General features: G+C 28.6%; 1 protein-coding gene across 1 annotated transcript; it reads left to right on the top strand.

The window, feature by feature from the left end:
* The first annotated feature begins 13,444 nt into the window (after window positions 1-13,444).
* Window positions 13,445-15,202, top strand: LOC100789844 (uclacyanin-3). Its single transcript, XM_003521015.5, has 2 exons — window positions 13,445-13,997; window positions 14,646-15,202. Exons 1-2 carry the CDS (start codon window positions 13,838-13,840, stop codon window positions 15,047-15,049), a joined length of 564 nt encoding a protein of 187 aa, XP_003521063.1. The 5' UTR covers window positions 13,445-13,837; the 3' UTR covers window positions 15,050-15,202.
* The last annotated feature ends 443 nt before the right edge of the window (window positions 15,203-15,645 follow it).

The raw sequence follows: 15,645 nt of genomic DNA, 5'->3' as shown, positions 1-15,645 counted from the left end.
AATTCTTGTCAAAATTCTAAATATCCTAGGCTTTAGTTTGACTTTTATTTCATTGTTCTTGTATTTTGTTTTAGGCTTAATTGCAAATTTAGTCTTTCGAATCTGGTTCATTTATAATTTAATTCACCAATTGAGTCCTTCATTTTTTTGCAATCTGGTAATTTTAGTCCCTAACCCTGAATTTGGACGTTGAGTGTCATGTGTCGTGTTGTTGTTGGGCATTGACCGTCACGTATCGTGCTTTAATTTTGTGCATTTAATTAACATCCAATCAAAGCGTGACATGTGGCGGTCAACGTTCCCAAGTAATAATCAATGTCTAATTTCGGGGTTGAGGACTAAAATAACAGGATTGAAAAAAGGAAGGTTCAATTGGTGAATTAAATTATAGGGGACCAAATTCGAAATTTGAGATATAAGGGGACTAAATTTGCAATTAAGCTATTGTTTTGTGAATATAGATTTGTGGATGTGACATTGTATGGAAGGCTTAAGCTAGTTTGACCACTAATTAGTTTTCTCTCTTGAATGATGATGTCTCTCTGTGGGTGTGGACTTTTAAATCAATTACATGATGAATGTGGATGAAAATGAACTTGTGATGAAGGTCTGCCAAGTGTCAAAGGTGAATGGATTGAACTAATGAGCTACTTTGGCATATGGAAATTCAAGATGTATATTGACCAGCAGGTAATATAATAAGTAGTAACCTATAATTTCAAAGGGGGTACCCAAAGGAATATGCATTGGTAGAGTTTTCCCTTGAACATGCATATTGTGATCATTTATGCAATAAGGAGCAAGGTGGTCAAAATGAAGATTTTACTTAAGGGAAGGCTCTTTCTTTTCTTTTTTTTTTTTTTTTTTTTTTTTTTTGTTTTTTGTGACAGCTTACTTTAGGGAAGTTAAGATTGTAAATCACCGGATAGTTATAAATTCATGACTATTTCTAGGTGTCAAGTTTCCCACCATGACAGTTTTTTCCCACCGTTGGATATATTAACTTTAAAAATCAATGGATGCTATTTTTTACAGATTTGTCCCAACGCTCCCTTCTCTCTCATTGCTCTCCCTTCCACCACCTCCCGCTGCCTGCAAATTCTTCTCATCCGACCAACTCTTCCATGAAACCCACCTCGTCATTCCCACAAATCCTTTTGTTGTTCACAACTCTGTGCAGTGATTTAGAAAGATGTTGTTTTACTTAGCACCATCGGTTGTTATCAAATCCTTAACTATGACATGTAGCTCGATGACCAAACCATCGAGATCCAAAGGCAAACTCTTCTTCCTCCTCTTTACTGTGCTCTTGGTCTTCACATGCTAGATCTGGTGCTATGATGGCCGCTTCGACCTCGTCCATATGTGTCACATGCAGCTGCTGTCGTTGTCGCAACGCTTGCTTAGTGTGGGTTTCACACACCCCTTGTGTATTTCTGGAAAAATTCAATACTCGAGAGGAATTCAATCCAAGTTTCACTTGTTTATGTTTTTTAGTTGATCTAATGGTTGAGAAAAACTTTCAAGAAACTTGACAGTGTTTCTCACCCTAGACTCCGTGTAAGTTCATATGTATACATATTTTTTTATAAAGAATTTGCAGGTATATTTTATTTATATAGATATTGATACTTTGTTTAGGTATATAGGTATATAAAGATGAAATTGTTTAAACTTATTTTTTTAAAAGTATTATTTTTAATAAAATAAGTGATTATTTTTTTTAATGTGTTTGTCTAATTTGTTTTTTACTTAAAAGAAGTAATTTTTTTTCTTATTTTAAGAAGCAAATTCTATTTGCTTCTTAAAAAAACACTATTTTAAAAAATACTTATTTTAAAATTATTTCTTTTTTAAATAAAGTCATCCATAATTTCCTCAATAGTAATCCGAACATCATGTACCGGCTGCACCAATTGAGAGAGTTTTGGTTAGAAAATAAAAATTTTAAAATATGAGAAATATGGCTGTACGCAGAATCGAAAGGGTGCTTTAGTGGAAAAGTCCTGCATAAGCCAACGAAAATTAAGTAGCTCTTAGGAGTTTTTTTTTTTATTTAAATTACTTTTTATAAAATTTACGCTATAAAATAAGCTACTTAAAATTTAAGAACTTTTATTGTTTAGCCCAGTTTCTCCTCTCCTTTTAAGGGTAAAAAAAATCTGAAATTAAGGCGGCAAAATACACCCATATAAAATAGCGTAAATAAGCAAAAATTAAGAAAAAGACCTCTTTACATAATTATAAACACTTAATTAGACCTTAAATTCAAAATCCACAGAAAGGTCATTAACAACTCATAAGTCGCAAATAGCAACTTAATCACGAGAAAATACCAAACACCAACTTCTTAATAGAGGTAGCATCATTTGCACTAGAAATGCCAACGGCAGCTACTGAGCTTGGGTTTGAAGACATTTTCAGTTCAGTTTACCAACTAATTAGAAACACTAAAACAAAGAGGAGCACAGAATCACCCAATAAACCCAACAAAGGCGCAAAAAAAAAATTAGAAAAAAAATGGAGGAGATGAGGACCGATGGTGGAGAAGAAAGCATGCAACAGTGATGAGTCTTTCAACTTTAGAATGGTAGAAAATAGGGATAATATTGGTTGATAACAACCTGGGTATTTTGGGTATCCCAAATTGAGTTTTGTTGGGCACGGTGAGATTGCACAATACCAACGAACTTAGCCTAACACTATATATGATCTCAGTCGATCTCACCAAGATGTGATTTTGAGTACGTGAATCCTCATGGTAATGAAGATCGTAAAATTGTACGATCTTATGCGAAAGATCTCAATGTTGATTGTTGACTACCGTGACAAAGAAATTTTGTCTGCCTTTTCCCTTGGGATAAAGTTCCTTCTCCATTTCCTTATCATAATATCATTGTTCATTGATGGATAGATTTATTTTATTATTTATGGATACATCGTTTAGTGTTGAGAAAAGCTTTACCAGAGTATTTTTAGTGTGTACAAGTTATATTGTCACGACCACTTCTGCGAAAATTAATTGTATGCTACGATTAGATGGTTGCAGTAAATTAATATATATCTAAAAGAGAGGTTCGAGATGGAAAGGGAATCATGTTAAGGTTACATTTTTTTTCCCTGTCAAATACTAGAAAAATATATTTAATTACCACGGCTGCTTGTTATCTCTGCAATTGTGATCCCTATTATCATTGTTCCAATACTCTCAGTCTCCATATCACCGTTACGATTAGTATCATCGTTCGTAATCAATCAGAGACGGATTTAGAGACCTTATAAAGGGCTGAGTTTTTTTTATATATATATATATAATTAGTTAATTGTCCAACGGTTAATAAATAATAATTTTTAAAAGGTTATTATTTTTACACATAAAATTGAAACTAATTTTTATTTTAAATAATAATAATCTTAATTGTTATTATAATAACAACAAACACAACTAATTTTATACTAATTAACATGAACCATTATTATAATAACAACATACAAAATTAATTTCATATAATTTTGTACTAATTAACATTAATTATCCCTCTACATCTGTCTTATAATCAATAATACTTTCATTGTTATCAATATCACTATTCCTTGTTATAACTATTATGTGTGATCACTTTCTTTCACCATTATTGTTGCTAATGTGATCACTTTCTTTCATCATTCTTGTTATAGTCAACAATGTTTTTATATTATCAATACATAACTCATTAAATTGATTGTGTAAGTCTATATTGGTTATGTAATTAAATATGACATGTTGTATTAATAAAAAGAATTTATTAAGATATGTTCTACATTTTTACTTAGAATTTAAAATGTTAAAAAAAGTAAAATTGAATGATCTTTCAAAATTTATCCTATATATTTTTAAGGATATTTATTTAATATTCATGAACAGGAACCACAAAGAAAAGTCTACAAACCACTTACAATGTTTAACAAAGCCTTCAAAATAGAGTATAATCTTATCTAATAATTAAAAATTAATAAAATAAAAAACTTTATAATAAAAAATTATATTAATTATGAAATGGTCCATAACTCTTAGAGAAAAAAACCTTCAAAATCACAAGGTGGCAGATCAACTGGACGGGAACATGAGCAAATGAAAATTGAGGCGGGTCCCAATGAAGGAAATTGAAAGCATCATATTAGCATGAGCATGAGGTAGGACAGAATAGCAACTTGATGGAAGATGCGGCGAAAGTGCACAGTGCATCCTTTAATGATTTAGGGACCTTTAGTTTTAAAAATAAGGAGAATTGCTTTTGATAAAGTTAATTTTAAATGAATGATTCTTTTAGTAACATTTAATTGAAAATTTTCAATATGAGACTCAGATACACTTAGAGTTCTTTAGAAAAAGAATAAGCCTGACAGCTTAAAAGTATTTATAGATTTCTATTAACTAAATTTTTATATGAATAACAAAATTCAAACACGCGCCCTCATAAGATATGGTTTAATAAGATATGATTCTATTTTAACTATATTTTGGTTAAATCAATAATTTATTTGTTGGTTTGAGTGATTCTGAATATCATTCCCTCAAATAATGTAATAAGTTCAAGCCTCGCAAGAAAAAAAACATAATTAAAAACAAAAATGATCAAGTAAATTTTTTAATAAAAATTAATCATCAATAAAATTAATAAATATTATATACTTCAATGTCATGGTATAAAAATAATCACTCTTGTTAGCCTTTAATCATAAATCTTACCCTAGCTAGAACATGCGTCATGATAAAAAAAAATTGATTATGGTTTGACTTAATGCTAAAAGAATTCTTTTCATACTTTTTTCACTGGTATCGTGTGCATTGCAATAACTTTCCACAGATAGAGAAACTCGTGTGTTAAATTTTCAGTTAGCATGAATTCCCGAGCATGCAAACATGTATAGAAAGAAAATAACGAGTTATTTATTTTATAAACGTATTAAACTTAAGTACATGTCTTGGTTGATATATAAAAAAATATACGTATATACATGCATGTTAGGATTTTTCGATCTCAACGGAAAACTATACACACTTGGACCCTTTATGGACCAGGACTTGTTGTAGAGTCCCCGCTTTGGAGATGGCTTCAATTCTGAACTAAGAGGCTTGTGAAAACCTAATTTATTTTGTGGGAGGCATATGGGCTCCTGGAATAAAGTTTCAAACTAAAAGATAAGTTATATATATATATATATATATATATATATATATATATTTTGAGAATTGAATTTTTATTATTAAAGTTTAGGTCACTTAAATATAAAGTGAAATGATTATATTTTACTAAATAAACCTTAATTGAATAAATGTTTATTTTTGTTTCAACTTTTGAAAAAATTTATTTATTATAATTGGTAACAGTCTTCATATAGAGAAGAGATTTAATGGAACACATGAAGAGTGTGTGTGTGAGAAGAGAGATTATGAAATAAAGTTATTTTGTTGAGAGAAAAATGTCTTTGTATGTGTGAGAGCGTTATTATTTCTTGTAAATACTTGAGTTTGTAGAATGATATACTATTTGAGGTGAGTTACAATATTGCAATCATTTTTGTGATAAAAAAATATTTTTGAGACAATTTGGTAGACGTAGGCAAGAAGTGTCAAACCATTATTATTTTTTTATGGTGTAATCTTTGTTGTGTTTTCACGATTTTATATAAGTGTGAGTAATTTTATCTATGAGAGCGTTGATGGTCGAACAGGAACTACTATATGTATTTACGTAATATAGTTTGAAATGTATTAGATTCCTTATCCCAAGAGTTGATTAAATGTTTCAAATTTTTAATAATATAAGGAGGACCTTGCAAGTGCTGTTTGAGTTTAGTATTTTTCTTTGGGTTAAAGATTATAAGTATCTTCAAATTTATTAGGTCATATCATAGATTCTTAAACTCACTCATTCTGTGTTGTTGTTGATCCATAAAAATGTTACATATAAAAAACAATTAAATATAAATTTTTTTATTAAATAAATTATTTTCTCATAAACGTAACACGTACATGCACCAACCTTTAATTACTTTTTCAACTATCTGACTTAATTGGCCTGTAAAATAGAGTGGTACCAATAAGTCGTACCAACTACCAACATAACTTCTTTAGTTCTACCAGCAGATTAGGTTCCATCTTTTATAACTATGGAATGTAATGAGCCGAAAGGTGGAGATAAAACATTAAAAAAAAAAAATCCATGTTATATATATAAAAAAAATTATTTAACATTTTTGTTAGGTGAAGACGTACGCGAAGTCTAACTTTTTATCATGTGAATTTTCATTTTATCGCATTACTCATTATATTTATTATTCTTTTTTAACTCCTATCCTTTTCTTGATCAAAACATATTTTTTATAAAATTTATTTAGGATTACATTTTACATCAACAATTAATAATCTATTATTTTTATTTTTATAATAAGAGTCAATTCACATTTAAATAAAAATTAATAAGAAATTTTCCCTACATTAAAACTAATATAAATTAATATTATTTTATTTCTATTAAATGTATAAATTAAATGTATTATATTTTTTACAATCCTTTTAGCAACAATTCCTGGAAAAAATCAATTTAAATAATAAAATAATATATAAAAGGTACGTGCATACATGATACATATTTTTTTTTAAAATCATACCATTTCTTAAATAATTGGCACATTTTTTTACTACAATGAAGTATTTATAAATTTTATTATCTTTAACATCATTCTTAAAAATTCTAAGAAAAAAATATTTAAACAAAGATATTATTATTATTATTATTATTATTATTATTATTATTATTATTATTATTATTATTATTATTATTATTATTATTATTATTATTATTATTATTACTATTACTATTACTATTATTATTATTATTATTATTATTATTATTATTATTATTATTATTATACAGTGAAATAACTTTTAAACTTTAAATGAAAAATGAAACCATATTGGGCTGAAAAAAAATCGTGCCTCTCGATCCTTGGAAGCAGTGGCGGACCTATATTGCTATGAGGGTGTGCACTTGCATCTCCTCATTTTTTAAAATTTATTAAATTTTTAAATAAAATCTTATATTTTTATATTTATTTTTATTTATATTTATATAATTGAACCCACTAATTTTATTTTTTATAATTTATACACATTGACTTAAGATCTTAGATCTGCTTGGAAGATGTTAGGGGATTGGATTACATTTATTTTTGGAGAAAAAAATCATTAGATTCAATTATTTTGATTTTATTAATTTATCATCTAAATAGTTTAGTTTAAATTTTTTATCTGATTTGATTTAATTTAAAGCAGTTTGGATTCGATCAATTTTTTTATTTTAATCCTACTTATAATTAAAAATAAAAATAAGATAAAAGATATATTATAAAAATAATAAAAATATCAAATATTTTATTTGTATTTAATTATATAACTAATAATAGAATAGCTGCACATCTTAACTCAAATAATTAATAAAATATCTCTAATTAAATATTTTTTCATAAATAGATATAAGTTCGGTTTGGATCGGTTTCGAAAATCAAATCTGAAATGCGATCTGGCCCAATAAAAAAATTAGATTTTTCAATTTTTTCATCAATTTAGTTTTGATTTTTGAATCACTTTTTTTTTTCTAGATTGGATTGGATCGGTATATGAACACCTCAAAATACTTGTGAGTAAAAGCCACTAACTTAATGGGATGAGGTGGATAATATGATACTCATTTTTTTATCAATAAATATTAATTGTTAGTTTGTTAATTTTATTAGCAGATGAATTTAATCAATACTTTTTTTCCTTTTTAACCACCAAACTAATTTGATGTAGGTCCTCACACTTTGAAATTATTTAGATATTTTTAATTTTATACAAAATAAATTGTTTTGATTTATTTTTAGTAAAATTAATATATATATATATATATATATATATATATATCAGAAAATTCTATTTTTAGTATAAAAATTAATATGTTTATCAATATTTTTTTTTGCTTCAGTTTTTTTTATAGTTTTTGTTTAAAATTTTATATTTTAACAAATATTTATGAATACTTGTAAATATCATAACCAAAAAATTACCTATAAATGTATAAAATTTGTAATACTCATATAAATATGGACGGGTATAGGGAGACTATTACACGTAGCCGTCATCCATTGCCATCCTTAATTAGACTTATATGACCCATCAATTCAATCTATCTATAATGGACCTGTTGCTTTATTTTGTGATTAATTATACATATGCAATGTATATATTAATTGCATATCCAACTTTGCCTCGGAATAAAATACATTATTGAACATTCACAAAAAAAAAATACATTATTGAACTGGATTGCCATTTGGTTTTTGACAAAATGCATGAAGGAAGGCGTTATCTACCAATGCTTAAACCCATTCCAAGAGAACCCTAATTGGATTATATCATTTCCAGCTGCTACGTACACCCTGCAGCGAGAGAAAGAAACACATGCTAACCATATGTCTTTCTTCTTTTCGTTGCGAATGTAGCTACATACTATGATGTTTCATGCTAACCATCTCTGCACGTAATTAGTTAGTGACTTCCACAAATTATTAGCGGCAGAATTTTGTATGTTAAGTGTCGGTTAGTTAGTTACACTGTTAGAACATCTTTAATAAGAAATCTTATAAGAAAATCTTAACCTCATATCTGAACTTGTTAAAATCTATTGTTGGAGTAGGTTGTTAGATTTTTATGTGGAGATCTAGTTCTTTTACAAGAACTTTCAAGATCTCTAATCATTCAAAATAAATGATATTTTACCCTCTCGCTAGAACATTTGTGGGAAACAGTTGCAAGTAACTGAAAATATTAAAAGATTGGTACCTACAAAAATGATTTAAGATCTTAGCATGAGATATATTTTTGGAGTAAGAAATATAAGAAATCTTGAGAATGATGTGACAATTCGAGATTCACCCAAAAAATAATTAAGATTTCAAAATGAGATTTTCTTTTAGAGATGTTGTAAAAAAGTTTAATTTCCAATTAAATATACTTATTGTAATTAGTAATATATTGGTGTATTAATAAAGTATATATGATCAGAATAATATTAATGATATGCATTAACATCTATTCCTTTTCTGTGTATAAATTGCCATTTATTGAAATATAAAATGATAAACAAATGAAATATAAAACAGAGAAAAATAATAATTGGATATTTCTAAGATGTTATTATATATATACCATTGCACTCATGATTTTTTTCCATACAATATCCATTATTATGTTTAAATGTCGTTTAACGTTGTAAGAAAAGAAACAAAAATGAGATGGAGAAGAAGAGAAGACATTTTCTTGTAGCCCCAATGCAAAATAAAATGAAAAGAAGAAGCTTAGCTTTGAATGAGTGGAAGGAAATCAAGGTCATGAAGGAAGGTAGAAGCCCTTGGTCTTGAAGTCTCCAAAAGCAAGAAATGAGAATATAATGGTTGTCCTAGGAGAGCAAGAGTAGTCTGACCACTTTGAGAGGAAGAGAGGATATGAGTTGGGTGAGAGAAAGGCTAATGAGAAATGAGAGAAAACTAGAGTTTTTAAGTTTAAGACTTGATGGAACTCAAATTTCACTTAATTCAAACTGTGAAACACACTTAAAACCCCCCCTCCTGAAAACCAATAAGATGCTTCAAATTGAAAATTTGCCAATGGGATTTAAGGAAAAAGAGTTTAACTATGTCTAAGTCATTTTGCCTAAACCATTTGGTGAAAACTTGGATTAACTGTAATTAATTAATATTCCTAATGATTTAGGACACTAATGACATAAAAAAAATCGATAGACTAGTCATCTATCATGTGCAATGGATGATTATGAGTATATCTTTACTCCAAAACTACTCTTTGTAAATTGTGCATTTTACATCTTATGAAATAATAATTTAATTCATAATGTCAAAATTATCTCAAAATTCAATTATAATTAATAATTACTGGTCATATTAATTTATGAAATATTTGACTTCCCTACTCACATAACTAATATACGAGATATTTAAATAATGACTTCTAATTATATTTCATACATTTTTTATTTGAATATTTTATTATTATTATTTCCTTTAGGAATCTATACACAGATCAATATCATGTTACACACATCGTTACGTTTCTACTCATTATTTAACTTTGAAGTATATATGGGACTTAACTTTAACAAAATTATGATTAACTACAAACAATTTAAATTAAAGACACCAAAACCACCCATGAATTAAGGTACGAGGATTATGAGAATAATTAAGCCATTTTTTTTTAAAATTAACTGTTGAAAGTGATTTTCTTATAACAGCATTAGTTAGCAATATAAATATAATCTAACAAGTAGAACTATTTTTTGATTGGATGATTGTATTTTCATGCATTCAATTATTTCCAGCTTCACACGATCGTTTGGTCCTTGATGTAACGCTTCCAATTCTATTCTTCCGTTTGAAAAGGCTGCCATATACTTTTTTGGATTCATCGATGTTTATAAAATATAATAATGTAGCGTGGCCCCACAATGGTGGCTTCATTCTATGCGAGAGCTGTCAATTTCTCAACCTAATCCTACTTGCTTTCTACATTTGATTTCAAAATTGATATATATATATATAAATTCAAGAGTGAGATCACTTTTTTATTATTTATTTTTTTAACGAAAGAGAGAATACTCACTAGAAATGAGAGTAAAAAGAATGTAGATTGTCCATTAACCTTTATTTTAATATTTAACATTAAAAATAAATATATATTTAAATCTTGGCCATGCATCTACTTAGATTTTTAAATTAAGAATTACAACAAACAAAGGAATGCACTGATATAGTTTAATTTTTCTGTACCTCGATGGCTCGATCTAAAGAAGAGAAATATTGGTGTGTCGTCATTCTAAACTAATCTCCATATATAACATGATGTAAAGTATCTGAGTATTAGGTGGCAATAACTACCAAGGATTTAATTCAAAATGTGTGGCTAGGTGTAATATGTTGAAAGATGGTGGTTTAGGTATACAATTAGTTCACGTATATTCCGAGTCCTTGCTTTGGTTACGAGGATGCACATGTTTGGTAGCTTCTTGTGTCCAACTAGCTAGAATAAACAATGAGATAAAGGAGTAAAAGAAATATGAGGTGACTTGAGTAGTTAAAAAAAAAAAAAGAGAAAAGGAGTAAGATTGTCGGTAAAATCTCATTTGATAATAAAAAACTAACCATATTAATCATTAATATTTGCTGATCAATGAAAAAAATAATGAGATAAATGAAGTATAGTTGTTTATTATAGTATAATGCATTCCTTGCTCATCAATTATGAGCTCGACTTTCCTAAAATAGATAATTTATTTTAGATTTTTTTAAAAACATTTTCAATCATCAATAAATAAAATTAAAGAAGTAAATTTTAATAAATTTATACTTTAATTTAGGAGAAGGCTTCATTTTATGAATTTATCTAATACGTAAAATCACATCTATGATTTCCATCAAAATATATATTTTTTTTCATAATTTTTTATTTAAGTTCTCTTCAATGATGTCAACGGGCTGTTTTCGTGGTAATTCGTGCTGTAGCAGTTTCACAATAAATAACTCCCCTTTTTAATTTATCATGATTCATGAATCTGTATGTAATATATTAATGGTCAATTTTTTCACCAAACTTGATGAGTCAAAATCAATAATTCCATTGCTGGTGTTATATTTATTTCCTTTCATGGGTAAACATCACAATAAATTAAGAAGAAATTCGAACACAAGCTTCTTCTTTATCCCAAATTAATTAATTACAGGAGTAGAATAACACATTCAGTTATTTAATGAATAGGTGAAAATGTTACTAATGATGAACTTTTTTTTACAGTATTAATAATGATGAACTTTTATGCCCCACGTTATTTCCTTTGGCGAATTAAAATATGTTAAATGGATAATATTATTTTGAACCGAGTAAGTTGAACCTTTATGCCTAAGAATAAGATAATGCATATCATATCCATCCACGAACCTTCCACATGGCATGATTATAATAATTTGTAGCACACCTCAGCTGACCCATTTTTGCTCACATTGGTTTGACTGGGTTTAGGTCATCATGTACACGCATATGTTCCAAAAGCATGCCAATTTCTTCGAAGTGAGGTTTGGAAAACAAGAAAAATTGGAGAATTTTGAAGAAATGAATAAAAGTACGTAGAGAATACAGAGAATATGTTGACAATTCTTTGTTTCTGTCCTAGTTATCCCCTTCTCTAGAAACAATCACTCGTAACAACGAAGTTCATTCACAGAATTAATTGGAACCTCATTAATTAAAGTCTAATAGCCGTCATTAAAAAGATTTGAGCAGTGTTAATTATATGTCACATTTAAAGATTTAATGTAATTGTAGCATGATTTCATAGTCATTCTTTTGATAAATTATGTAATATATATTGTGTAAGTCAATTAAAAATATGGTTATCAATTATCATAATCTAAAGTTGGTAAAGATGGTGACTGCAATCTAAAAGTTGACAGCGAGGTCACCACAATTTAAAAGTTGATGCATGCACAATTGGCATTACTATGGCATGATGCTGATGCTCAATTAACAACTTCCCCTTTAACGCCCCGCCTCTAATAATTCGTGCGATTAAGAATATTGAACCTTTGGTTTGAATAATCAACCAACAATTAATTTCCTAACAAAACACTTCAAGTAGCATGTGCTTTTATGCCTAGATATTGGTTTTGGTATTACATGTTGCAATAGGATTGAGAACATATACAACAAAATTCTTGAAAAATATTTATGCACCAGAAACATAATTAATCCTAGTTATTAATTAGGTTGATGAAAATTGTCAATAAAAAACTTTCGAACGTATATATTATTTTGTATACATTTTCTATTATTAATTAAAATATTAAATAAATTACAGTTTTTTTGTTAGTTTCACTTCTTAAGTTCTTATCTAAAGTTTCACTTATAATTTTATAATTTACAATAAATTTTAATCATACTAAAAAGAGAAAAAAAGATAAATAAACACCCATGCTATTAGACACTTAATGAGAGAAAAAATATAAATATTTACAATTTATGATGCAATAGAAAGAAAAATAAAAAGAAATAAAAGATGCTAATAAAATATTTAAAATAAACGAGTTTGTTCAAGTATCATTAATTTAATGAAAAAATAAATTAGAATGTGTAGTTAACACTTGTGGTAAGGCAAAACATTCTCTTTGAAAATTGTTAACAAGCATTATTGGTGGATCTGACTATGGTGCAATTTGAATTGATCAAGGCAAGATGCTGGCCTGCAACTAACAAAAGTTGTGGGAGTGGCTTCTACCTTGAACTTTAAAATGTATATTTTTATGTTACTTTATACTAGTTTAATACATTATACAGCAATTATGTGACAGATATAATTCATAAAATTCATCATATATCTTATTCCTGTATCCCCTGATTTTCCTAATAAGTCATTGACTAGCAAATGCCACTTGCCAATTTGTGATTTGTAGGTTAGCTTCCAAGTCAGAAATTATGGGAAAAGAATCTCAATGCATTAGGTAGAGGGAGGCTAGCGAGGAGGGTGACAACTGAAAGGGTCAATAACTACTCACTATTTTATCCATATATAGTTATAGAAGTTGGTGAGACAGTAAAATAAAGGAGTTGGTACGTATTATATATAATCCTCCTTGCATTGCATTTTATTGTCATTGGCTCAGGGTCTCTTCCATTCACAACCTTAAACCTTTCTTTCTTGTAAACTTTATTGATTGATTCTGAGAATAGAACTAAGAGGGTATAGACATGGCTAGCGCAATTGCAGCTTCTTTTTTGGTTCTGCTTCTGGCTTTCCCCACTGTATTTGGAGCTGACCATGAAGTTGGTGACACTAGTGGATGGGCCCTCGGAGTTAATTACAACACCTGGGCCTCTGGGAAAACTTTCACAGTTGGTGACACTTTGGGTAAGTCTCTTCATGTTCTTGCCTTTCAAAAACTAGTTTATAAAACCTAAAAAAAAGAGAGAAAAAATTAGCACAAGAACTCAAGTAGAAAATTCAATTTGAAAGTCAAATTCTATGTTCAACCAGGGTAAGGTTGTAGAATATGATGTTTTCTTATGTAGTTTCACATGATTTTATTTTTACTCTAAGTTTTAATGGAGGAAAATAGTTGAAATTGATTCTTTTAATTTACAAGTTGAATTATGTGTCTAAGGTTTTAAATTGTGGTTTCGTTGTAAATTTTAATATTGCGAGAAATTTTAGATACAAGCACTTGATACGGCGTAAAAACTCTAAAACTTCGATGTTAGGGTCAAAATCCTGTTTTCATTATCATATTTGATATTACGAGAAATTACAAATAAATCATAAATGCACTTGATACGACACATAAATTCTAAAAGTTTGACGTTGTGGTCAAAATCGTGGTTGTGGACTGTATTTTAAAACCTTGTGTGTATCTAAGGTACTTATTTTTGATCTCATTGTTTTTCCTTTTTGTTGATTCTTGGTCTAAAACTCAAATGTTATAGTAAAGTGTGGGGGTATTTAATATTTATATATTCTTTGATAACCAATTTGTGATGAATAATGTTGGAAAACATGCAGTGTTCAAGTATGACTCCACTCATCAAGTTGATGAGGTTGATGAGAGTGGATACAACAGCTGCAGCTCAAGCAACAGCATCAAGAACTACCAAGATGGAAACTCCAAGATTGAATTGACTTCACCAGGCAAAAGGTACTTCTTGTGCCCCATTTCAGGCCACTGTGCTGGAGGCATGAAGCTGCAAATTAATGTGGCTGCTGCTAGTGGGACCCCCCCAACAACCCCAAGTGGCACCCCACCAACCACCCCATCAAACCCTTCTCCTTCTCCTCCCTCTGAGTCAGGATCCACCAACACCACTTCACCACCAAAGCCTAGTGGAGCTGTAACTGTTTCCAGTGGCATTGGCCTTTTGGTGGGGTCTTTCTTTGTGTCAGCAATTATGTTTGGTTTCATGGGCTAGGGAAGAGGCAGTGCTGTTTTTTTTTTATTCTCCTTTTTATTAATATGTTATTGTTTTGCTGAGAGTTTGTGTGAATTTCATCATTTAATCCAGATGTATATCTAATCTTGATATGTATCTCCTTTTAATATTTAAAAATGACACATTTCTTTAGCTGCTTCCCCCCCTATTCTTTTGATAGCTGGGATGATGGTGACATTATATATATCTAATATCCCTTGCTTTATTTTGTTATCTTTTGGCTGGAAATAATTGTACCTGAAACAATTGTAGTCCACTTAAATAGTGGTCTTTTTGTAAGAAAGAAAAAAATATAGATATTTTTTTATAAAGAGATATAATATAAAGAAAAAATAACTTTGAAAATAAAAAATAATTGACTTAATTACAAATTTTACTTATCATACAAATCCCCCATATTTTACCATCATATTTTTTAACTTTCCCACATTATATTATCCATTTTTTGTCCTGTGCATTTTACTATAATGCTGTTAACAAAACAACATCAATTAGCGAAAACTGGTTTAAAAAAAATGTCATTTTTAAGAACACGTCAACACTTCATTACACATTTAGGAGATCTATAAAATACA

This window comes from Glycine max, chromosome 3, assembly GCF_000004515.6.
Source record: "Glycine max cultivar Williams 82 chromosome 3, Glycine_max_v4.0, whole genome shotgun sequence".
NCBI lineage: Eukaryota > Viridiplantae > Streptophyta > Magnoliopsida > Fabales > Fabaceae > Glycine > Glycine max.
This window is presented reverse-complemented; position numbering and strand designations above follow the sequence as displayed.